Source organism: Giraffa tippelskirchi, chromosome 1, assembly GCF_054371585.1.
Source record: "Giraffa tippelskirchi isolate mGirTip1 chromosome 1, T2T-mGirTip1v1.2.pri, whole genome shotgun sequence".
NCBI lineage: Eukaryota > Metazoa > Chordata > Mammalia > Artiodactyla > Giraffidae > Giraffa > Giraffa tippelskirchi.
The window spans coordinates 83137179-83161709 of NC_137275.1; the positions used below are offsets into that span (position 1 = coordinate 83137179).

General features: G+C 36.4%; 2 protein-coding genes across 27 annotated transcripts in view; one reads left to right on the forward strand and one right to left on the reverse strand.

Moving 5' to 3' along the window:
• The window catches only part of LOC145547098 (uncharacterized), a 745699-nt gene that overhangs the window by 547029 nt on the left and 174139 nt on the right, over positions 1-24531 (forward strand). For 4 of the 26 annotated variants that reach the window (XR_014083562.1, XR_014083536.1, XR_014083591.1 and 1 more), the window contains one exon: positions 21115-21172. The exons of the other annotated variants lie outside the window; for them this stretch is intronic. The gene's annotated coding sequence lies outside the window, so the exon portion shown is untranslated. The remainder of the gene's footprint in view (positions 1-21114; positions 21173-24531) is intronic. 26 annotated transcript variants of the gene reach the window in all.
• The window catches only part of STPG2 (sperm tail PG-rich repeat containing 2), a 601931-nt gene continuing 589557 nt past the window's right edge, over positions 12158-24531 (reverse strand). The window contains exons 13-14 of the mRNA XM_081595770.1: positions 12988-13053; positions 12158-12410 (exon numbers count right to left, since the gene is read on the reverse strand). Coding sequence (XP_081451896.1) covers positions 12997-13053 — 57 coding nt within the window. The 3' untranslated portion in view covers positions 12158-12410; positions 12988-12996. The remainder of the gene's footprint in view (positions 12411-12987; positions 13054-24531) is intronic.

Below are 24531 nucleotides of genomic sequence, written 5' to 3' on the forward strand. Positions count from 1 at the left end.
GCAGTATTTGTGTTTTGGATTTGTGCCAGGGATATGTTGAGTATATTATTCAGCGCCCCATTAAGGACCCACACTAAATAAGACTTTCACAACTTTCTCATAAAAATGATTCATGGTGAGTCATTAGTTCTGCAAGATTTTAGTGAGTGTTCCAAAAAACATTGTTCCGATGTTGAGCAGGTTTGCAAATACTAGATTACACCCATGTAATGTCTTCATTGCACACCCAAAGCCTTCAGCATACTAATGTGCTTTGTGAATTTCCAAAGAAGTTATAAGATGGTTAAAGTTCCCCTATTCATTAAGCCACAGAATCTTTTTTGGATGATTATTCTGAGAGACTGTAGTTCTCTGGAATAAGTGCAAAGACATCTTTTTATAATTAAATACCAAGAGGAATGTCTTCCCTGAGGTATCATTATGCTCCATTTTTGCCCTACATTCTGGAGCTCAGAATCAAGCCAGATACTCAGTTGTGCAAAATGATAGCGTAATGTAGAGGAAGAAGAATTAACTCCAAAGCCTGTCTGCAGGACTCAGTTTCCAGTTCTACCTCTCCTTAGTGCTTTGACTCTAACAAGGTACTTAAACTCTCTGTGTCTCAGTTCCCTCAGCTGGAAAATGTTACTTTTTTAAAATAAGAGCAACCTCTTTGGGGTTTTTTAAATATTAAAATTTGCAAAGGACTTAGAGTACCTGACATATGGTTAAAACTACATAAGCATTTGTTAAGTAGCAATTAAACTAGCTCTCTCATGGCTAATATTATTGCTTTTTCTTTTGATCCAGCTCCTGCTTGTTAGCATCTATTTCTCTTTTACTAATTTTAAGGTACCCAAATCACTTGTGGGTGGTATGCTTTTTTTGGAATCATATAAATCATATAATGTCATGGTTCAAAATGAAGCAGATGGGATTCAAAAAAGAAAACTTTTAAAATAAGCATAATCAGTCAGTGCTTCTGAGAACAGTTCATGGAAATAAGTTCTATGTCAGCTCGTCACAAATATAGTTAATGGAGACTTTCCAGAGGATCTGGTCGGTCGTTGGTAGGTGCCAGCTTTGTGACACTCCTCCAATCTTAATATCATTTAACTAACTCCTTGTGCTCTGACCTCAGTTTCCCAAGAAAACTTTCCTACTGGGATAAATAGCTATTTGGGGAATTTTATATTCTTCTTAACAAATTCTGGGTTATCTTGTGTTCTTTTCTGATTTGGATGGTGTGCTTTAATTTACTAGGGTTTAGACACCTTGAGAGAACTGATGAAAGTGTGTTTTTACACTGACAAAGGTAGTAAGTAGAAGTTGCAGAGGAAGCCGAAACAGAAGCAGTACCCATGACTGGAAACATGGTCTTGCTTAGGCTACCAAGTCAGCTGTGCTTTCATTCCAAGGGATACACAGACTCGTGCTGCCCAGGGGCTGTGCTGCATAAGTAGATCTGATGATGAAAGCATGTTATTTGAAGAAATGGAGAAAAAGTGTTTGCAACCTGACAGAATTACAATTGTGAGGAAATAATTAAATTAAGATGGAGACTAGGTTTAGAACCTGCCGGTGTTAATGAAGATTTATTCACTAGTGACATTTGACCAGATCTACAGGGTAGATTCTTAGGTTTCATTAGTTAAAGACATAAAGCGGTCTGTCTGATTAAAAGGGGACAACAGTAGGGAGCACCCATAAATTATTATAGCTCAATTAGGTGCAGACAGTTTAGTGAGTGTTTATTACTAGTACAAAGGAAGATTTTCCAATTAGATTAAAAGGTTTTGAAAACAACGGTTATAGTCACAGTGATTTAGACCACTTGCCAGAATAATGCATCGTGAGAAGCTTTATTGATTAAAAGTAAACTGATAACTTATTTGTAGTGTTCATTGTTTAGCAGTAGAAGCCCGGTTGTGAACAATTTCCCACACAAGATCAATGAGAGGACTGGGCTAATTTCTTCTTGCTCTGAAAATTGATAAGAATATAAAGGGCAATGCTGAAAATACCAGCATGATTTATTCAGGTTAATCATCAAAAAAGTGACATCGCATAAATCATTGGGAATTTGCATTGCCAGGCTGGGCCCTTCAGGCTGGTTTCACTGTCAAAAGTTGGACAAAAAAAAACAAAACAAAACACTAAAAGAAGCCTAGGATTTGCTCAAAGCCTTTAGCTTACTGAGCTACTATTGTAAGCTTTTGTAAAACCTGGAAATGGCAAGAAATCAAAAGGAAATTACATTGACACCTTCTGTGACAGTGATCACTAGTATTTATGACAATCATTTTTGGGGATGAAGCCTTAAGATGCCAGTAGCTCCTGTGTCTCTTTGTCTTGAAATATCCATGTGACTTCTAGGAGTGCTAGAAATACCCTCCACTTTGCCAGATGTCTTGGAGTAGGCATTTCATTGGCCACAAACTACCGCTTTCTCAATACATGTGATTAAGTATGAAAAGAGGGAAAGGAACAGAGAGATGATAGCTAAGTTTCTGGATTCTGCAGATGCAAGCAATACTAATGCATCCTACACATAGACACCATGACATGTATTACTGAAATTCTGCAGAAAAAATGGCATAAACATTATTTCCCTTAAAACTTTTTTTCTTTAAAAAGTAGTTTAGAAATAAACAGTGTCCCCTTTGTTTTCTTATTAAAGAATATACTGAATTTGTCTTTGATAGATTTGCCCCCTTGTGGTTCTATTCTTTCTCATTCAGTTTTTCTAACTATGACTTTTTAACTGATATTTTGAAGCTAGAAGCAGCAAAGGACAGAATAAGAAAACAAACTAACATTCCATCTGTTGTGACATTTAGTATTAATTTTCCTAAGAAATTGTTTATTGAATCAACTTCGTATCAGCATTAAGAATTTGAAATCTTAGTTCACATGATAAACATGCATATCTATTTCCCTTGATTCTGGAATTCATCTGTCTTTTTAAAATACCTGAACTGCTCTTACTTGCTGCATGTGTGTGCCATTGGATGAGTTTTTTGATTTTTTGCTTTCTATTGAAGTATACCTGGTTTGCAATGTTGTGTTAATTTCTGGTATACAGTAAAGTGATTCAGTTTATATATATATATATATACACACACACACACACACATACATGTATATATTTATTCAAATTCTTTCCCATTATAGGTTATTATAAGATATTGAATATACTTCTTGTACTATACAGTAGAATCTTGTTTTCTATTTTATATATATAGAGTTTGTATCTGCTAATCCCAAGCTCCTAATTTATATTACTTCTTTCCCCTTTAGTGACCATAAGTTTGTTACCTAAGTCTTTGAATCTGTTTCTGTTTTATAAATTCATTTGCATCATTGTTTAGATTCCATATATAAATGATATCATATGGTATTTATCTTTCTCTTTCTGCTTTACTTCACTTAGTATGATAATCTCTAGGTCCATCCACATTGCTGCAAATGGCATTATTTCATTCTTTTTTATGGCTAAGTAATATTCCATTGTGTATATAAATACACACACACATACACAGACACAAACTACATCTTTTTTAGTCATGTGTTGATGGACACAGGTTGCTTTCATGTCTTGGCTATTGTAAGTAGTGCTCTATGAATATTGGGATGCATGTATCTTTTCAAAGTATGGTTTTCTCTGGATATATACTGAGGAGTGGGATTGCTGGATCATATGATAACTCTATTTTTAGTTTTTAAAGTAACCTCTATACTGTTCAACATAATGGCTACACCAATCTATGTTCCTACCAACAGTATAAGAATTCCCTTTTCCCACTCCTCTCCAGGATTATCATTTGTAGACTTTTTAATGATGGCCATTCAGACCAGTCTGAGGTGATACCTCATTGTAATTTGCATTTCTCTAAAAATCAGTGATGTTGAATGTATTTTCTTGTGCCTGTTAACCATTCATATGTCTTCTTTAGAGAAATGTCTATTAAGGTTCTGCCCATTTTTTAATTAGGTTGTTTGCCTATTTGGTATCAAGTTTTATAATCTGTTTGCATATTTTGGAAATTAAGCCATTGTTGGTCACATAGTTTACAAAAATCTTCTCCGATTCTATAGGTTGTCTTTTCATTTATTTATAGTTTCCTTTGCTGTGCAAAAGCTTATAGGTTTGATTAGGTCTCATTTATTTATTTTTGTTTTTATTTCTTCTGCCTTATTTTCTAAGAAAATATTGCTACAATTTATATCAGAAAACATTTTGCCTGTGTTCTCTTCTAGGAGTTTTATGGTGTCATGTCTTATATTTAAGTTTTTAAGCCATTCTGAGGTTGTGTGTGTGTATGTGTATGGTGTGAGGATGTGTTCTAACTTCATTGATTGGCATGCAGCTGTCCAGCTTTCTCAACACCACTTGCCAAAAAGACTGTGTTTTCTTCATTTTATGCTGCTGAGCATATGGGCCAGATTAGAAAACTGTTGCATCTTTTCTCTTAGAACATTCACTAAAGACTCCACACAAAAACTACCAGAACTGATAAATGAATTGAGCAAAGTAGTAGGACACAAAATTAAAATACAAAAAGCTGTTGGATTTAGACAGAGATCAGGGTTAGACAGAAACCAGGGATCAGTTGAAGAAATTAAACTAAATAGCCTGTATTGTTTATATATTAATGAAAACAATGTGGGCATCTGGCCCACATGCTCAGCAGCTCTTGCCTCCTCCTTTGTCAAACATTACTTGACTGTGGGGATGTGGGTTTATTTCTGGACTCTCCATTGAGATCCACATGTCTGTTTCTATGCCAATCCCATGCTGTTTTGACTTCTTAAATTTTGTAGTAGGTCTGGGAAGGTTATGCCACTGGCTCTGTTCTTTTCCTCAGGATTGCTCTGGCAATTCTGGGTCTTCTGTTCTTCCATCTAACTCTTATGATTATCGTAATTCTGGAGAAAATGTCATGGGTAATTTGATAGGGATCCTATTAGATCTGTAGATTGCTTTGCATAGTGTGGCCATTTTAACAATATTAATTCTTTCCATTTCTTGAATCATCTTTTATTTCCTTTATCAATGTTTTATAGTTCTTAGCATATAAGTCTTTCACTTCCTTGGTTAGGCTTATTCCTAAGTAATTTTTTCAGTGTTATTTTAAAAAGTGATTTTACTTTCTCTTTCTGCTATTTCATTATTAGAAGAAGGAAATGGCAACCCACTCCAGTATTCTTGCCTGGAGAATCCCATGGACAGAGGAGCCTGACAGGCTACAGTTCATGGGATCACAAGAGTTGGACACTACTTAGCGACTAAACCACCACCACCACTACCATAAAGAAATTCATCAGATTTCTATATTTTAATCTTGTATCCTGCTACTTTGCTGAATTCATTTATCAGTTACAGTCTCTCATCAAACCCTGTCGATAGTATCTTTGAAATAGTACATATATCCTTTCTGTTGTTTGTAGTTATAAGGTTTTTTCATTCTGTGCCATTATTGCTTCTATTCTAAACTAAAGCAATTATTACATAAATAACTATATTATCTGTTTTACTCAAATCTCTGATTCTAAAATCTTTTGCAAGCTACCATTTGCTGAGCATTTACTTCATGTCATACACATTGGTGAAGGCATGAAACACAGATGCTCATCTAATCCTCACAGTCACCCTGAAAGCTGGGAGGTGGTAAGTGAATTGACTCCTTCAACGTTTAGTCTAACTTCTTCCCAGTGGACCTTCCTGGGCTTAGAGGTGGGAAAGCTAAACGCCACATTCCCCAGACTCATTTCCAACAAAGGTATCAGTGCATCGTTCATGTACATTCATGCAAAACTTGATTCAGAACTGAGAGAACTTGAGAGAGATGTAGAACTAGAGGTGTATGTTTTCTATCACAAACTGTAGCAGAGATATTGTGACTCTGGACTTGAGAGAAGCCATGGTGACTTGTTGACACAGCAGTGGCTTCCTGACTATGGCAGCAGCATCAATGCTGGTTCAACTCCACAGTGGCTTTGGGCATCATTTTTAAAACTCAGCATAAAGGCTGTTTTCTTCCGTCCAGCCATTGCTTCTAAAGGTCATTTACTATTCTGTAGTAACCCTCTCCATGCATAAGCAAATAGCTGAGAAAAGAAGAGAAGCTAAAGGCAAAGGAGAAAAGGAAAGATATACCCATCAGAATGCAGAGTTCCAAAGAATAGCAAGGAGAGATAAGAAAGCCTTCCTCAGTGATCAATGCAAAGAAACAAATGAAAACAATAGAATGGGAAAGACTAGAGATCTCTTCAAGAAAATTAGAGATAACAAAGGCATGTTTCATGCAAAGATGGGCACAATAATGGACAGAAATGGTATGGACCTAAGAGAAGCAGAATATATTAAGAAAAGGCAGCAAGAATACACAGAAGAACTATACAAAACAGACCTTAATGACCCAGATAAGCAGAATGGTGGATCACTCACCTGGAGCCAGACATCCTGGAAAGCGAAGTCAAGAGGACCTTAGGAAGCATCACTATGAACAAAGCTAGTGGAGGTGATAGAATTCCAGTTGAGCTATTTCAAATCCTGAAAGATGATGCTGTGAAAGTGCTGCACTCAATATGTCAGCAAATCTGGAAAACTCAGCAGTGGCCACAGGACTGGAAAAGGTCAGTTTTCATTCCAATCCCAAAGAAAGGCAATGCCAAAGAATGTTCTAACTACTGCACAATTGCACTCATCTCATATGCTAGCAAAGTAATGCTCAAAATTCTCCAAGCCAGGCTTCAACATTACATCAACTGAGAACTTCCAGATGTTCATCTGAATTTAGAAAAGGCAGAGGAATCAGAAGTCAAATTGTCAACATCCGCTGGGTCATAGAAAAAGCAAGAGAGTTCCAGAAGCACATGTACTTCTGCTTTATTGACTATGCCAAAGCCTTTGACTGTGTAGACCACAACAAACTGTGGAAAATAAAGTGGCAGGGATACCAGACCACCTTAGTTGCCTCCTGAGAAACCTGTATTCAGGTCAAGAAGCAACAGTTAGAACTAGACATGGAACAACGGACTGGTTCCAAATTGGGAAAGGAGTACACAAGGCTATATATTGTCACCCTGCTTATCCAACTTATATGCAGAGTACATCATGTGAACTGCAAGGTTGGATGAAGCACAAGTTGGAATCAAGATTGCTGGGAGAAATATCAATAACCTCAGATATGCCGATGACACCACCCTTATCATAGAAAGCAAAGAGGAACTGAAGAGCCTATTGATGAAAATGAAAACGGAGAGTGAAAAAGATGTTTTTTTCACATTCACAAAATGAAGATCATGGCATCCAGTCCCATCACTTCATGGAAAATAGATGGGGAAACAATGAAAACAGTGAGAGACTTTATTTTCTTGGGCTCCAAAATCACTGCAGATGGTGACTGCAGCCATGAAATGAAAAGACTTGCTTCTGGAAGAAAAGCCATAACCAACCTAGATGCATATTAAAAAGCAGAGACACTACTTTGCCAACAAAGGTCCGTCTAGTCAAAGCTATTGTTTTTCCAGTAGTCATGTACGCATGTGAGAATTGGTCTGTAAAGAAAGTTGAGCACCAAAGAATTGATGCTTTTGAATGGTGGTGTTGGAGAAGACTCTTGAGAGTTGCTTGGATTGCAAAGAGATCAAACCAGTCAATTTTATAGGAAATCAACCCTGAATATTCATTGGAAGAACTGATACTGAGGTGAAGCTCCAATATTTTGGCCACGTGATGTGAAGAACTGACTCATTGGAAGAGACCCTGATGCTGGGAAAGACTGAAGGCAGAAGGAGAAGGGGATGACAGAAGATGAGATTGTTGGATGGCATCACTGACTTGATGGACATGAGTCTGAACAAGCTCCAGGAGTTGGTGATGTACAGGTTAGCCTGGTGTGCTACAGTCCATGGGGTCACAAAGAGTCTGACATGACTAAGCAACCGAACTGAACTGATACATAAACTGGCCGAGTGGTTGTAATAACTGCAGATGAGCTCTAAACTTATCAGGTAAATTTATTCCTACAGTCTATTTGAGATAGAGTAGCTAAATATATTTTAAATATATACAGATAATCAGTAATGATTTAGGATTTAAATCCAGGCAAAACTGAGACATTGCTTTTACCCACTATGGCATGAAGTGTGAGCACTGTTCTATCCCTCTTTATGAACTCCTCACTGCTGAAAAGATGAAGTCCAATTACCACCAAAACCCACTAGCCTTTCCTCCTCTTTTTTTTTCCACCAAAGCACTCTATGCCCTACTCATACTGAAATTACTCCTGGCCTTGCCCTTCCATTTTGTTTTTCACTCTAATTCTTTTATCTGTAATTCTTTTCATTCACTTTACTTGCCCCAATTCTACCATACTTTGAAAAATTTATTCCAATATATTGCTTAGAGAAAACTGTAGTGCTTAATGATCCTTTCTTTTTAATTTCATATCACTTACAACATATCACTGCTTTGATAATTAAGTATAATGCCTTATATCTCACTTACCATTACCTTTTGTAATGACTCTTTAAACTTGTGTCCATTTTATCTTTATGGCTAAGTCAGAAAGATTTTGATAAATGGGCTTCCTTTATAGTTCACTGACTCGTCCTCAGCAATATAGATATTCTGGTGACCTGCTTCTTCTATTTGTATAGTAATTTTTAGATGATCATTTTCAAGCTATAACATTCACAAGGATTCCCTAGAGAGTTTCTTAAAATATGAAATCCTGAGCCCCATCCTCAAAAATTCTTATTCAGTAGGGCTGAATAAGAATCTGAGAATTTGAAACCTTAACAACCTCCCAGGTGATGCAAAGGATGCTAGTCTTGGAACTGTATGCTGGCCTTGTGGTAAGAATAATGGACTTTTCTACAAAGTTTTAGAAATTCTTTTCACAAGTACCATTTTATTTGATTCCCCACAATAGCTCTCTTAGAATTCTAGTATTATCCTATTTTAAAAATTAAATGATATTACAAAGTATAAATGATTCTCCCTGGTCAAAATGGTAGTAAACAGTAGAACAAGATTTGTAACACAGGTCCATTAACTGTAAATTCTAATCTTTCCTTTGACATCATAATGCCACTAACTTCTCTTAAAACTTGAAAATAATTTATAGTCAGTTATTTGTTACAAACGCTTTCATTTCTTTCTATCTTGGAGCTCGGAAGTAAAAGTTTCCTGTCATAGGATAGATTTTTAATCTTGGTTTTATTAATTTGATGTCAAGTGAACAAATAAAACAAGCTTTATACAACTCTGATCAAATGAAAACCGTTACAGAAGAAAAAGGAAAACAAAAGTGAAACAGAAAGCATATATTCATTTGCATATCAGAAAATTCTAGAAAACTGCATATGAAGCAAGACTATTTTAGGTGCAAATGACAGAAACCCAACTCAAACCACTTTAAGCAAAAAAGAGAAATGTATTGATTCACAAGTCTAGAGGACAGAGCTTCAGTTAAGGTTGTATCTGGGTACTTAAATAATATTTCTCTTTTCTCTTTCTCTTCAACTGTCAGACATTCTTTTCTCTGATCTGGATAATTCAGATAAGCTATACCTTCATGGTGGCCCACAGAGTTACCAGTAGTTCCAAGTATGGATCTTGGCACCTCATGTGCCCTGTACAAAAGAGAGATGGTCTTTCCCCATAGTCTGGCTCATAGCTATTGGCTCTATAGCTCAGCCTGATTCATATATTCACTCGAGTGACATTTGTTAACAACCAAATTTCAACTGAATAAATCTGAAACCTAAATTTGCAGAAGTTTTAAGTTAAATTTGCATGAATTGGGCAGCATCTTATCTGGTAAGTAGAGTGATGCTCTGAGGGGTTATACAAATTAGAAGGCTTTTATAGAAAATGGGATAAGGAAGTTATCAAAGCAAGAGAGAAATGAAAGTTCATTGAAAGAAAATAAGAGCTCAGGTGATAATAGTTTCTCGATGGTTGAACTGTGGCAGATCCATTGGCTGGGCTTGTTGCTGGGCAGGAAGAAAATCTTCCTTCTCCCTGCTGGCTAGCAAAGCAGTAACACTACCTGTTTAGGAGCACAAGACGATCTCCTTCAGAAGGGGTATGTAGATGACTAAAAATGACTGGGTGTGAGAGTTTCCTCTATGGGCCTTCCTGACTCAAATTTTAGATGAGTTTTTCTGTTTTTAATTTTCATACACTTTAAAGCACAGAATACCAGCTGGGACATGGGGCTGAAAATGGTGAAAGGGTAACTTTTTAATAATTGGAGTATTATTACTGGAAGAAGCTGGAATGTTACCTGAAGTAGGAAGAAGCAAAAAATGTCTAACAGGCCACTAAATATTTGGGTATAAATTTTGGGAAAGGTAATATAAATCAGCATATAAGGAAATCTTTTGTTTATTTGGAGAGCTTGAAGAGATTAATCATGAATGTGGATTAAAGTAATCTGATTAGATGTTTTTCAAAAGGTCTTTTATGAGGGCTATCAATATTAGTCATTTCAAGATTACAATTACATTTTTCCAGACTAGAAACAATAATAATAACAACAACAAAAATAGGTGAATGTTAAGGGGAACATCTATGGAGAAAAAAATACCAATACTGGTGTTTTTCAGGTATCAGAACTATGATTTGTCTTTGTAATTGATTGTATTATGTTCCAAATTATTTTCTTTCTCTTTTCCTGTTAGAAGATTGTTCAGTTTTATCTTTTATTATGTGACTTGCAGTGCCTTTCTATGCAGTGCCTTCCCAATCTCCCAGCACCATGCAGGCCCAAACGATCTGCTCTGGGCAACGGCATTTGAGCAGAAGTAAGAATATGCCAGCTGTGAGCAGAGCTTTAGGAGCCATTGACTACTTTTGTTTGGTCTCCTTTCCTCTCCTATATAGAACATACAAGAACAGCATGTTCTAGATAGGTCCTTCAGTCACTATTTCTAGCCAGCATTCTGTAAAGAGGGAGAAAGGTGGAGCAGGAACAGAACTAGTGTGACAAGTGGCTAATGCAAAACAGGAATAAGGGAAAAAACAAAAAACAAAACTACCAAAGCAAAAAGCAAAACCTCTTTGTTCTTATAAACTACCAGAGATTTGGGGGAGGGTCGTTTGTTACAGCAAACTAACCTAGAACAAAATCGAAACAGTTTTATGTAAATTTTGTTGAATGACCTGGAGAAAGGCCAGCACTGTTTTTCCTTCACTAAGCCATTTTGAATAATAAAATGAAAATGAGTAAATTACCTGAACATTTGTTAAGTCTCAAGCATTATGCTAACAGCTTTACTGATTTTATTTTTAGTTTTGTGTTCAGTCCTTTCTGAATCCCTATTATAAATATGAATTCCTTCACCAGTAGGGAAGCTCACTTGCCCAGGGTTGTAGATCTACTACCAGGCAGATTCAAATTAAAATTCCTGCTTCAGGCGCCAGGCTTTGAAGCATTTATGAATTTTGGAATGAACAAGTTATATATAACACATGTATGACATGACAACCCAAACAATAACAATGAAATTGAGGACCCTAAGAATGTAGAAATTAGAAAGGATAAGAAGGAACACTGTAAGGCACCTGCATAGAAGCATTTGGAACATTATAGACACTGAAAATAAATGCTGAAAGAACATGTGACAAATCTAAAAAGCCATGAAGAGTGTAAGAAAAATGAATATAATTTAAATATAAATTTTAGACTATAATGAGTTATTATTTCATGTTGCTTGAATAAATTTAACTTAGATTAAATAAAATTGTATTATAGTTTGAATTATGTGCCCCAATGCCAAATTCATATATTGAATTTCTAACCCGTAGTATCTCAGAATGTGACCTTATTTGGAAACAGAGTTGTTGCAGATGTAATTAGTTAAATTAAGATGAGGTCATATTGGAGTAAGGTGGGCCCCTAATTTAATATGACAGGAATCTTTATGAAAAGGGGAAATTTGGACACAGACATGCACACAGAGATTGCCATGTGAAAATGAAGGCAGAGATCAAGGTGATGCAGCAGACGCTAGTGAAGGATCAAGATTGCTGTCAGACCACCAGAGGCTAGGAGAGAGGAATGAACAGATTTCTCTCTCCCAGCTCTCAAGAGGAACTGATATGGCTGACAACTTGATCTCTATTTTCTAGCCTCCAGAGCCAAGAGACAAAGGCACCCACTTTTTGGTACTTTATTGTCATTTAAGCCACCCAGTTCCTGGTGATTTGTTACAGCAGCCCTACAAAACTATTAGAAACTAAATATTACCTTAGAAAACAAGTTGTAAACTTATTAGATACCACCACAAAGTGATAATCTGCCTATCAATAAGATAGAAAGTTTGTATAAATTCATAAAGCTAAAATGAGCTGTGAAGGACAACTGTGATATGTTCATGCTTCTAGTCTTTGAGGCTGACTTCAGAGGGAGATCCTAATAGAAAGCATGACAAAATTTTAGTTACTTATATCAAAGGGATAAACACTCAAGGTTATTTCAATAATTGTAAGACTAGGATGCTTTTCCAAATTTAATTTTGGTATTTCCCAAGAGTGTTTAATATCTCCTTTAAATTTTTAGTTGCTTTAAAAACGTAGGCATAGTGGGAAGGGCAGAAGTACTTTGGGCTCTCATAGAAATAGTGTATTCTTTCATGCTCTCTAGCATTCATCTGAAAATGGCCTGAGAGAGTTAATTCGCATCCCAGATACCGAACTTACTCCCTCGGAGTAAATGACTCATTGGCTGGACAAGGTCATTTGTCATTTTAACCATTAAAAGAACATTTTATATTGTCAAGTGCTACGTGGTTTCTCAATTCTTAAAATCCCCTGGTGAAGTAAAGGGGATTTCAAACAAATTACGTCTGATTTACAGAGTGGGGAACTGGGACTCACGCGAGAGACAAAGCCATCATTGGTAAGGACTGTCCCAGAAGGCAGGAGCTGCAGCTTGGGTCTCTGTTTATCATGTAGAGAGCAAACATAAACCTAAAGGATATTAACTATACCTGCAATTCTTACATTTCTTGGAACTCTACTCCACACCCAAGATGATTCTTGGCAGCAGCATCCATCTGTCAAAGAAACAAAAGGTACAGAGAAAGTTAAGTACAAATTACGCAGTGTGTTAGAATCTAAACGAAACACACTGTAACTTAAAGTCAACTTCCCAAAACAGCGTCCAGAGAACTAAGGACACTCTACTGTTGTTCAGTCGCTAAGGCATGGCGAACTCGTTGAGACCCCGTGAGCCGCAGCACACCAGCCTCCCCTGTCCTTCAATATCTTCCAGAGTTTTGTGCCACTATTTTGACAGGTGAATCCAATTAAAAGTATCAGTGGTAACATGGCAAGGGGGCCAAGAGAGACAAAGCTTCAGAAAAAAAGTACAAAGAACAAGTATTCAACTTTTTACTATAATTTAATCTAAAATTTTATATTAATTTGAAAAAAAATCAGTTTCCACTTTGTCACTTAATAGTGAGGTCAAGCCTCGACTTGGCATTTATTTGAACAAGCATGTTTCACCGACTCTGTGGCATGTACACTTAGCATTTGTCAAGTTATTTCCTATAAAACAGTGTTGGGCTTTGTGTTAAAAATGTTCTGGGAATGCTCAGATCCTACCAGCCTACCAACCTAGGATCCCATTGCTTGAAAACTGATAAAAATTTCAAAATGAGGTATCAGAAGGAACCCTTAAGGGTAAGTCAGCATTTGAGTCTCAACTTGGAATGTTGAACATTGGGATACAAGGTCAGCACGGCTGGCTGATTTTCACATTTCTGAAGTTGAATATTGGACATTTCACGTCTGCTTCAAACTAAATCCTAAAATGCAAGCACTCAGAGCAGATGTAATTTCATGTAGCTTAATGTTTTCTTGCCTTTATTTTATAAAGTTTGAAATGTTCTCACCCCTTTTCCTGCTGCCAATCAGAGATCCAGCATTGCCCTGATGTCCCATTGAATCTAAAATCAATGGCTGTGCAGCCGGTTTTTAGAGAACAGGATTGCTCTTTGAAAGCAAGCTCTGGGTAAAGATGACCCTTCTGAGTTTGATCAATTTTTACCACAGTAAGGCAGAAAACTTAAGAATCAGTGTGGTGATCTATTTAGATGTCACTCAGGTCTAGAGCTCTTCTGGCATAAAGACCTAGAGAGAGAAATTACAAACTGGGGGTGACAAGTGTGGAAACAGCTGCCACAGATGTACAAAACAGAGCATACCAATATTTATTTCAGTGATTTTACAATTCAAGAAATGAACCATAATTAGACCTAATTGTATGATCCAAACCACACTCTTTAATATAATCACAGAATTTCTTGTTTGGTGGTTAGATCATAGTATCTCCTGAGTTAAATAACTTTGTAACAGACCAAGCAAATAAATTAGCATTATATGCTCTCACATAGAATAAATAAGGGAAAGCTCTCAAATGCTCTTTCACCTGCATTTTAAGATAAAATTCCATTATAAATATTTGGGGAAAAGTTTATACTTTAATGAGAAATAAAACTTAAAATGAATGTACACAATCCATTTGGTGGGGCATTTTTAAATGTTTTTATTGCTAAAATTCACAGCATAAAATTGACCATTTGAACTACTTTATACAGTTCAGTGGCATTTTACTAATCAATATGTGCAACAAATAAATATACTATTCACAGTGTTATGAAACCATCACCGCTGTCTCATTCCAGAACACTTTCATTACCACAAAAGGAAACTCCATATCCATTCATGAGTCACTACCCATTCCTCCCTATCCACAAGCCCTGGCAGACTACAACCAGTTTGTCTATTCTTGAATATTTCTTATAAACAGAATCATACTGAATATGGTCTTTTGTGTCTAACTTTTCACTTAGCATAATGTTTCTAAGGATATACATGTTATATATTATATCAGTGCTTCATTCCTTTTTATGGCTGGATAGTATTCTATTGTGTAGATACATCACAATTTGTTTATCCATTTATAAGTTGATCAACATCTGGGTTGCTTATATCTTTCTGACTATTCTGAATAGTACTGATAGGAATATTCATGTATAAGTTTTTATTGGAACATCTGTTTTTAATTCTTTAGAGTATTTACCTAGGAATGGGATAGCTGAGTCATGTGGCAATGCTATAGAGGACTGCAAATCCACACTGTTTTCCACAGTCACAGCACTATTTTACATACTCAACAGCAATATATGGGTATTCCAGTTTTTCCATGATTTTGCAATATTATTGCTTACTTTTATTGTTATTTTTATAGTCATCTTACTGGTTGTTAGGTGGTATCTTATTGTTTTGATTTGCATCTCTCAAATGAAAAATGATGTTGAGTATCTTCCATGTGCTTCTTGACCATTTATGAATCTTCCTTGGAGAAATCTCTAAGTACTTCACAAAATCTTTAACTGAGTTGTCTTTTGTTGTTGAATGGTAAGGTTGTTTACATATTGTGAATACTACATCCTCTCTCTCTCTATATATATATACATATATGATTTACAAATATTTTCTCCCATTATGTGGGTTGCCTTTTCACTTTTTTGACAGCATCATTTATATGATTTACAAATATTTTCTCCCATTATGTGGGTTGCCTTTTCACTTTTTTGACAGCATCATTTGTACAAATGTTTAATTTTGATGAAGTCCTGATGAAGTCCAATACATATTTAAAATTTGTTGCTTGTGTTTTTGGTGTCATATCTAAAAAAATATTGCCACATCCAAGGTCATGAAGATTTACTTCTGTTTTGTCCTAAGAGGTTTTTTTTTTTTTTGCCTTAATTGCAGTATACTTGATTTACAATGTTGTTGCCAATCTCTCCTGTATAGCAAACTAACTAAGTTATATGTGTGTGTGTGTGTGTATTCTTTTCCATTATGGTTTATCAGAGGAATATAGTTCCCTGAATATATAATAGTTCCCTGTGCTATAGTTTAGCTCTGGCACTTAGTTTTTTGCTCCATTTTGTCATAATTTTTGTATATGGCATGAGGGAAGGGACTAATTTTATTCTTTAGCATGTATTTATTCAACTATCAGCAGCAGCATCATTTATTAAAGACACTATTCTTTCCCACTGAACTGTTCTGGCACCTTGTCAAAATAAATTGATCATAGATATATTGATTTATTCTCAATTATATTCCATTAATCTATTTGTCTACCCTTCTGTTAGCACCACATTTTTTAAAAGCATAGTTGCTTTACAATGTTGTATAAAGCACAGTGTTAAGTCTTTGCGGTACATTGGAAGGACTGATGTTGAAGCTGAAACTCCAATACTTTGGCCACCTCATGCGAAGAGCTGACTCATTTGAAAAGACCCTGATGCTTGGAAAGATTGAGGGCAGGAGGAGAAGGGGATGACAGAGGATGAGATGGTTGGATGGCATCACCAACTCAATGGACATGAGTTTGGGTAAACTCCAGGAGTTGGTGATGGACAGGGAGGCCTGGCATGCTGCAGTTCATGGGGCCGCAAAGAGTCGGACATGACTGAACTGAACTGAACTGAAGTGAATCAACTCTATGTATACCTATATCCCCTCCCTCTTGAACCTCCTTCCCCCCACCCCAACTCCCCATCCATTAAGGCCATCACAGAGCAGCAAGTTGAGCTCCCTATACTATACAGCAGGTTCCCACTAGCTAGGTATTTTAAACACAGTAGTGTATATATGTCAATCCTAATCTAATTCACCTCACACTTCCTTCCCTCCCCAATGTCCACATGTCTATGCTCTATGTCTGTATCTCTATTTCTGCCCTGCACATAGGTTCGTCTATACCATATTTCTAGATTGCACATGTAAGCATTAATATACAATATTTATTTTTCTCTTTCTGACTTACTTAGCATCCATCCACATCACTATATATGACCTGATTCTGTCCCTTTTTATGGCTGAGTAATAATCCATTGTATATATGCACCACAACTTTTTTATCCCTTCATCTGTCAATGGACATTTAGGTAGCTTCTATTGTATGTCCTAGCTATTGTAAATAGTGCTGCAATGGGGTGCATGTATCTGTTTGAATTTTTGGATTGCTCCAGGTATATGCCCAGAGTGGGGTTGCTGGGTCATATGGTAGTTCTAATTTTAGTTTTTTAAAGAACCTCCATACTGTTCTCCATAGTGACTATATCAATTTACATTCCTGCCAAGAGGGCAAGAGGGTTCTCTTTTCTCCACACCCTCTCCAGCATTTACTGTTCATAGATTTTTTTGATGATGGCTTATTCTGACAAGTGTGAGGTGATATCTTATTGTAAATTTTATTTACATTTCTCTAATAACTAGTGATGTTGAGCATCTTTTCATGTGCCTCTTAGCCATCTGTATGTATTCTTTGGAGAAATGTCTGTTTAGGTATTCCTCCTTTTTTTTGATTGGGTCGTATGTTGTTTTGATATTGAGTTGCATGAGCTGTTTGTATATTCTAGAGATTAATCCCTTGTTAGTTGCTTCATTCGCCAATATTTTCTCCCATTCTAAATGTTGTCTTTTTGTCTTATGTATGGTTTCCTTTGCTGTTCATTAGGTTAAAAGTTAAATTAGGTCCCATTTGTTTATTTTTATTTTTATATTTTCATTACTCTAGAAGGTGGGTCAAAAAAGATCTTGCTGTGGTTTATGTCATGAGTTTTCTTAAAGTTACTGATGCTTGATTTGTGACCAAGATGCCATCTGTCCTGGAGAATGTTCCATGTGCACTTGAGAAGGAAGTATATTCTGAGGCTTTCAGATGGAATGTCCTATTATCGATTAAGTCTACCTGGTTTATTGTGTCATTTAAAGTTTGTGTTTCTTTATTTATTTTGTTCCTGGATGATCTGTCCATTGGTGAAAATGAGGTGTTAAAACCCCCTGCTATTATTGTGTTCATGTTTATTTCCACTTTTATGGCTGTTAGCATTTGCCTTATATATTAAGGTGCTCCTGTATTGAGTGCACCACATGTTTTTTGATGATTGTAGGTTTTAGTAAGTTTTGGGATTACAAAGTGTGAGTGTTTCAACTTTGTTCTTTTCTAAGATGGGTTTGAATACTTGTGCTCTCCTGCAATTCCATATGAATTTTAGAATTTTTTTGTTTAAAAAAATTCTTTTTGGTTTTGATAGAGATCGCACTAATCTATATGTTGCTTTGGGGAATAATTCCATTTTAACAATACCATGTCTTCTAACCTATGAACATGCAATGTCTTTCCATTTACATAAGTCATCTTTAATATTTTTAATGATATTTTATACTTTTAAATGTGCCAGTCTTGTACCTGCTTGGTGAAATTTAAATATTTCAATCTTTTTTTATGCTATTATAAATGCAATTGTTTTCTCAATTTCCTTTTTGGAATGTTCATTGATATGTATATATAAATACAGTTGATTTTTGCATGTCAGTCTTGTATCCTCTGACTTTGCTCAATTCCTTTCATAAAACTATATTCTATGTTATACTTACTAGTCAAAAACAGACTAGAGAATGCCTGGAAATCCTGGCTACAATAAGTTACTTTAGAAAAACCATTACATGTTAAAAAAGAAAAAAAAACAGTAGGACTGTTTTCTTATCATAATTGTATTTTAATTAATATTAACAATAGAATGGGAAAGACTAGAGATCTCTTCAAGAAAATTAGAGATAGCAAGGGAACATTTCATGCAAAGATGGGCTCAATAAAGGACAGAAATGGGAGGGACCTAACAGAAGAAGAAGATATTAAGAAGAAGTGGCAAAAATACACAGAAGAACTGTACAAAAAAGATCTTCACAACCCAAATAATCACGATGGTGTGATCACTCACCTAGAGCCAGATCCTGGAATGTGAAGTCAAGTGGGCCTTAGGAAACATCACTACAAACAAAGCTAGTGGAGGTGATGGAATTCCACTTGAGCTATTTCAAATCCGAAAAGATGACGCTGTGAAAGTCCTGCACTCAATATGCCAGCAAATATGAAAAACTCAGCAGTGGCCACAGGACTGGAAAAGGTCAGTTTTCATTCCAATCCCAAAGAAAGGCAATGCCAAAGAATGCTCCAACTACCACACAATTGCACTCATCTCACACACTAGTAATGTAATGCTCAAAATTCTCCAAGCCAGGCTTCAGCAATACGTGAACCGTGAACTTCCAGATGTTCAAGCTGGTTTTAGAAAAGGCAAAGGAACCAGAGATCAAATTGCCAACGTCTGCTGGATCATCAAAAAAGCAAGAGACTTCCAGAAAAACATCTACTTCTGCTTTATTGACTGTGCCAAAGCCTTTGACTGTGTGGGTCACAATAAACTGTGGAAAATTCTGAAAGAGATGGGAATAACAGACCACCTGACCTGCCTCTTGAGAAACCTGTATGCAGGTTGGGAAGCAACAGTTAGAACTAGACATAGAACAACAGACTGGTGCCAAATAGGAAAAGGAGTGTGTCAAGGCTGTATATTGTCACCCTGCTTGTTTAACTTCTATGCAGAGTACATCATGAGAAAGGCTGGTCTGGAAGAAACACAAGCTGGATCAAGATTACAGGGAGAAATATCAATAACCTCAGATATGCAGATGACACCACCCTTATGGCAGAAAGTAAAGAAGAACTAAAGAGCCTCTTGATGAAAGTGAAAGAGGAGAGTGAAAAAGTTGGCTTAAAGCTCAACATTCAGAAAACTTAAGATCATGGCATCTGGTCCCATCACTTCATGGCAGATAGATGGGCCAACAGTGGAAACAATGGCTGACTTTACTTTTCTGGGCTCCAAAATCACTGCAGATGGTGATTGAAGCCATGAAATTAAAAGAAACTTACTCCTTGTAAGGAAAGTTATGACCAACCTAGACATCATATTAAAAAGCAGAGACGTTACTTTGCCAACAAAGGTCCCTCTAGTCAAGGCTATGGTTTTTCCACTGGTCACGTATGGATGTGAGGGTTGGACTATAAAGAAAGCTGAGTGCCGAAGAATTGATGCTTTTGAACTGTGGTGTTGGAAAAGACTCTTGAGGGTCCCTTGGACTGCAAGGAGATCCAACCAGTCCATCCTAAAGGAGATCAGTCCTGAGTGTTCATTGGAAGGACTGATGTTGAAGCTGAAACTCCAATACTTTGGCCACCTGATGCGAAGAGTTGACTCATTTGAAAAGACCCTGATGCTGGGAAAGATTGAGGGCAGGAGGAGAAGGGGACGACAGAGGATGAGATGGTTGGATGGCATCATCGACTTGATGGACATGGGTTTGGGTGGAATCCGGGAGTTGGTGACGGACAAGGAGGCCTGACGTGGTGCAGTTCATGGGGTCGCAAAGAGTCGGACACAACTGAGTGACTGAACTGAACTGTTATTATATACCTCTTCCACAGAATAATAGTGAATTTAAAATAAAACCCTCTGAATGTGACCAGACCAACTAATTTCTCTTGCTTTCAGAAGGACTATTTATGTTAACAAAACATTGTTTTTCTTGTGAGTAAATAATAAACCTGTCAGCCCAAGACCTAATAACCACTTAAGAAAGCAAAGAAGAACCTAGGAGCTAAGCAAAATAGATTTTTAAAGAAATGGTGATGAGATATAAAAACATGTTTTAACACTTAAGATTCAGATATATTTCTTGTGCATTTGAGTTCTGCTGATGTCACATGTCCTGTCTGTTGGTAAAAAGTTCACAGTATTTGCAGACAAGTTTAAATCAGAGCATCAGAATGTCTGCCACTACAAAGAAAATAAGCACACAAAATTTATATTATAAAAAGTTGAGTGAATTTAAAGCAGAAGGGATTAATGAAAAATTAAAAATCTTAGCAATGATAAGAGAGTAGAGACCAAGTTCCACTGAAAAAATCTAGCCAGAGATAATTATGTGATTAAAACGGTGGGACTAAGAACTTCATTCTCTATCTATAAAGAAAAAGAAGTGAAGCAGAAATAGGTTGGCTCAGGAATGGAATCCGTCACAAAGCAAAATTGAAGGAGCTAGATGGTTCATGGCCAAATACAGTGACAAAACCTGGGGAAGAATCAGATTTCACATTAAGAGCTTAATGAACAAAGTAAGTAATGTGCTGAGAGCTTAAGCAGTGGAATTATCAACCAATAACATCCCTATCCATGGTACAGGTAGAACCTGCGCCCTCTAGGCAGAAGTGTGAAGTGACTGGCTGAACATATTTTTAAGGCAAGTAAAACATGATACATTTTATGGCATCAAGGACATGACATTTGAAATAATTTTGTTTTAAAGTCCTAGCTTAAATTCCCAAGTGGTAGCAGTAAGAGGTGATCAGTGACAAAATAACAGTGAGTTGCTCTTTAGAGTTTGCTTCAAGTCTGCTTTTTCATGCTGATCTAATAGTGTTTGAACGCTCAGGTCAGCAACCATCAGTGTAGGAAAGCATTTAGCATTCAAAATTTCACAGAGTGTTCATACATAGAGAAGAGCCCTGCCTCCAGCAAGGTCAACATGTGAATATATTGGTTATCTTGAAGCCAGATATCTAAATTAGTGTGTGGTTATTTCCTTTATGAAATAAAGCATCTTTCATTTATATAAGTTTTAAATGTGACATCTCTTATCTCATAATTAAAATAGTTCCAATTAAAAAGATTATGTAGAGACTATTAAGAGTATCTTTTACAAGAGAAATGCATGGGGACATTCATTCTCCCATGTAATGGGCACTGTAATGCAGTGCCTAGGTTCCTTTCAGTGAAGTACTTGCTGCCTCAGCTGCAGGAAGTGCTGTTGGCAGACAGCTTTGAACTGTCAGCCCCTTCAGGGGATAGACTCAGCTGCAGAGCCACCCTGCACAAGGTCACACTCATTTCAGGAGTGGCCCAGTACACTGACTGACTTGCATAGGAGTACAAAGGCCAGCTGTCTTAGCCCAAATTAGCACAATTCTGAAAGCCCATTCTCTCTCCAACGCACTCCTGCTGAGTTGACTAGAATTGCTGTTGGGCTCAGATTGCAGTTTAACTTCTTCCTCTGGGCAACCCTGCTTCCTCTCCCTCCCTTCCCTAAGTGTTGATCACAAGGATCCTTAAAAGACATTCTGCACACTAAACCGCATACCAGAGACTGTATCCCAAGGAGTCCCATTTCTAACTTAGAAGACACATCAAACATGTATATTAAAAAAAATGTATCCAGATTGCAAAAAAATACAGATTACAGAAAATTTGTAAATAAAAATGTGTCCAGGTTGCTGAAATATATACATTATTTTCAGAGATAATAGAGGATTGACAGAAAATGATAAAAAAAGGAAGTACTTAAATAATATCAAGTAGAAAATTAAGGTTCAAGCTAACACAGACATAATGGTTAAAGGGAGAATGTGTGAATATTCCATAAATGATATGCCTTTCCTGTTGTTTTTTTTTTTTAATGAATATTACTGGAAATTAAAAAAGAAAAAGTTGTTCTCCTCCCATCCATTAGAAAATAGAATTCACATACACTTTATTTTTGGTGGACAAAATCAGGATTATTAATAAACTGAAAAGGGACAAAAAGAATGGAAAATTAGAAGAGAGAAAGTAAAATTTCTAATGTGTATTAACCTATCAACCTTTACATGCAAAACATTTTTGCTTTGCACTTTGGGTGATATGAAGATGTACAAGTTGAGGACTTTGCTTTTTAAGAGTTTGTAACTTCATATTTACATGTAATTTCATGGTGGTGGTGCTTTAGTTGCTAAGTCATGTCTGACTGTTGCGACCCCATGGACTATAGCCTGCCAGGCTCTCCTATCCATGGGATTCTCCAGGCAAGGATACTGGTGTGGGTGGCTATTTCCTTCTCCAATGTAATTTCATAATTACATGTAAATAAATTACTGATATAATGAATGCGAACTTGGGCAAACTCCAGGAGATGATGAGGGACAGGGAGGCCTGGCGTGCTGCTGTCCATGGGGTCACAAAGAATTGGACACAACTGGGCAACTGAACAACAACAATTTCATATTTATAAAAATATCGAGGGTACAAAGGCATTTCGATCTGCAATTTAAGAAAAAATGTTATAGAGTTATTCAGCTTTGTATAGCATTCTTTACTGCAGAATTTGGTTTATACTCTGAGAGCTGGAAGTTGTGAAAAGTCCTTGAATGTGTAATTCTGTGAATTTATACCACCAGTTAAACTGAGAATGACTATAATAGAACAAGACCTTTTCAATTGATAAAGGAAATTTAAAGCATTTCTATTGCTGAGTAAAACAATGATTCAATACACTAAAGTTACAATTGATAGTAAACTTGTTATAGGATCAGCAGCTTATGGTTCATTTGACATTCATGAAAAATTATCCTTGAATATTAATTGCATGACTTTAGTTGAGAATGAACAGCTTCAGGTACAGGATCTGGAAAGTAATCTTTTATTTGCTTAAAAATTGGCTTTGTGACCCCTTAGCAAACAACATACAATATATTACCATTCTTACATAAAATTCTGATTAATGCTATATTCAACTTCCTTGTCTCACTATTGTTTAAAAAAGAATAAAAATTTAGGCAAGTAAGAACCACTCTCTAAGAAAATGGTTTTACGTGTCATGTTCCATATAATTGAGGGGGTAAAAGGCAGGAAGGCCAGGGGTCTCCAAACAGAGGAAATAGGTTGCGAGTGTCAGACATTTTTTATCTCTCTCTTAAGCGGCAGGAGGAAACAAACTACAAGTGTCAGATATTTTCCCTTTCTGTATACAAATTTAAAAAGAGGTTTCTTTTAAAATTCTCAGTTGCCATTCACCTGGTTCCACCTCAACTTAACTTTTCTCAAACCTTGAGCTAACCAATGCGTTTTTCTTATGGAAATTTTTTCTTAAACTATGTTAATGAACTATGTATTTACCCTAGACTCTGTCTTCAAGTTGGCTGCCTAAGAATCAGAACTGACTTGACAAACCAGTATGTTTTATTCATGCAAAATATTCTCTTAAACTATGTTAATGTGATTCTGTTTGCTTGGAAACCTGCCTTTCTTCAAGATTCATGTCAATCATTTTATGGCCTGGGACAACTCACCTTGTGTCAAAGTTCTCTCAGAATTCATGTAGTGGGTGAGGGGCCTGGTGCCAGTCTCTGTGTTTTGAGACATTTCCTTTCTTTAATTACCAGACTGCTAGTAGCTATATAACATCCAGCTAAAGACTAGCAGGGGGGCACTCTTTCTGCACCCTTCTGATGTCTACGTCAGAAGCTTTTTCTATCTTTTTTACACTTTAATAAAACTTTATCACACAAAAGCTCTTGAGTGATCAAGCCTCATCACTGGCCCTGGATTGAAGGATTGAATTCCTCTCCCCTGGAGGCCAAGAATCCTGGTGTCTTTCACGGCTCAGCAACAGCCTTTCATAATCCTATAGATTACACAGATCCCTGTTCACCCTCAAAGCAGTTTATAAGATTAAATCCAAAATGAGATAATTTGTATTTTTGGAATAGTGTCTTTTTTTCCAAATCATTTTACAGTAAGATTTAAGACATTTAGCCACAGGAAGAGAGACAAGCTTCAGTAAAGAAT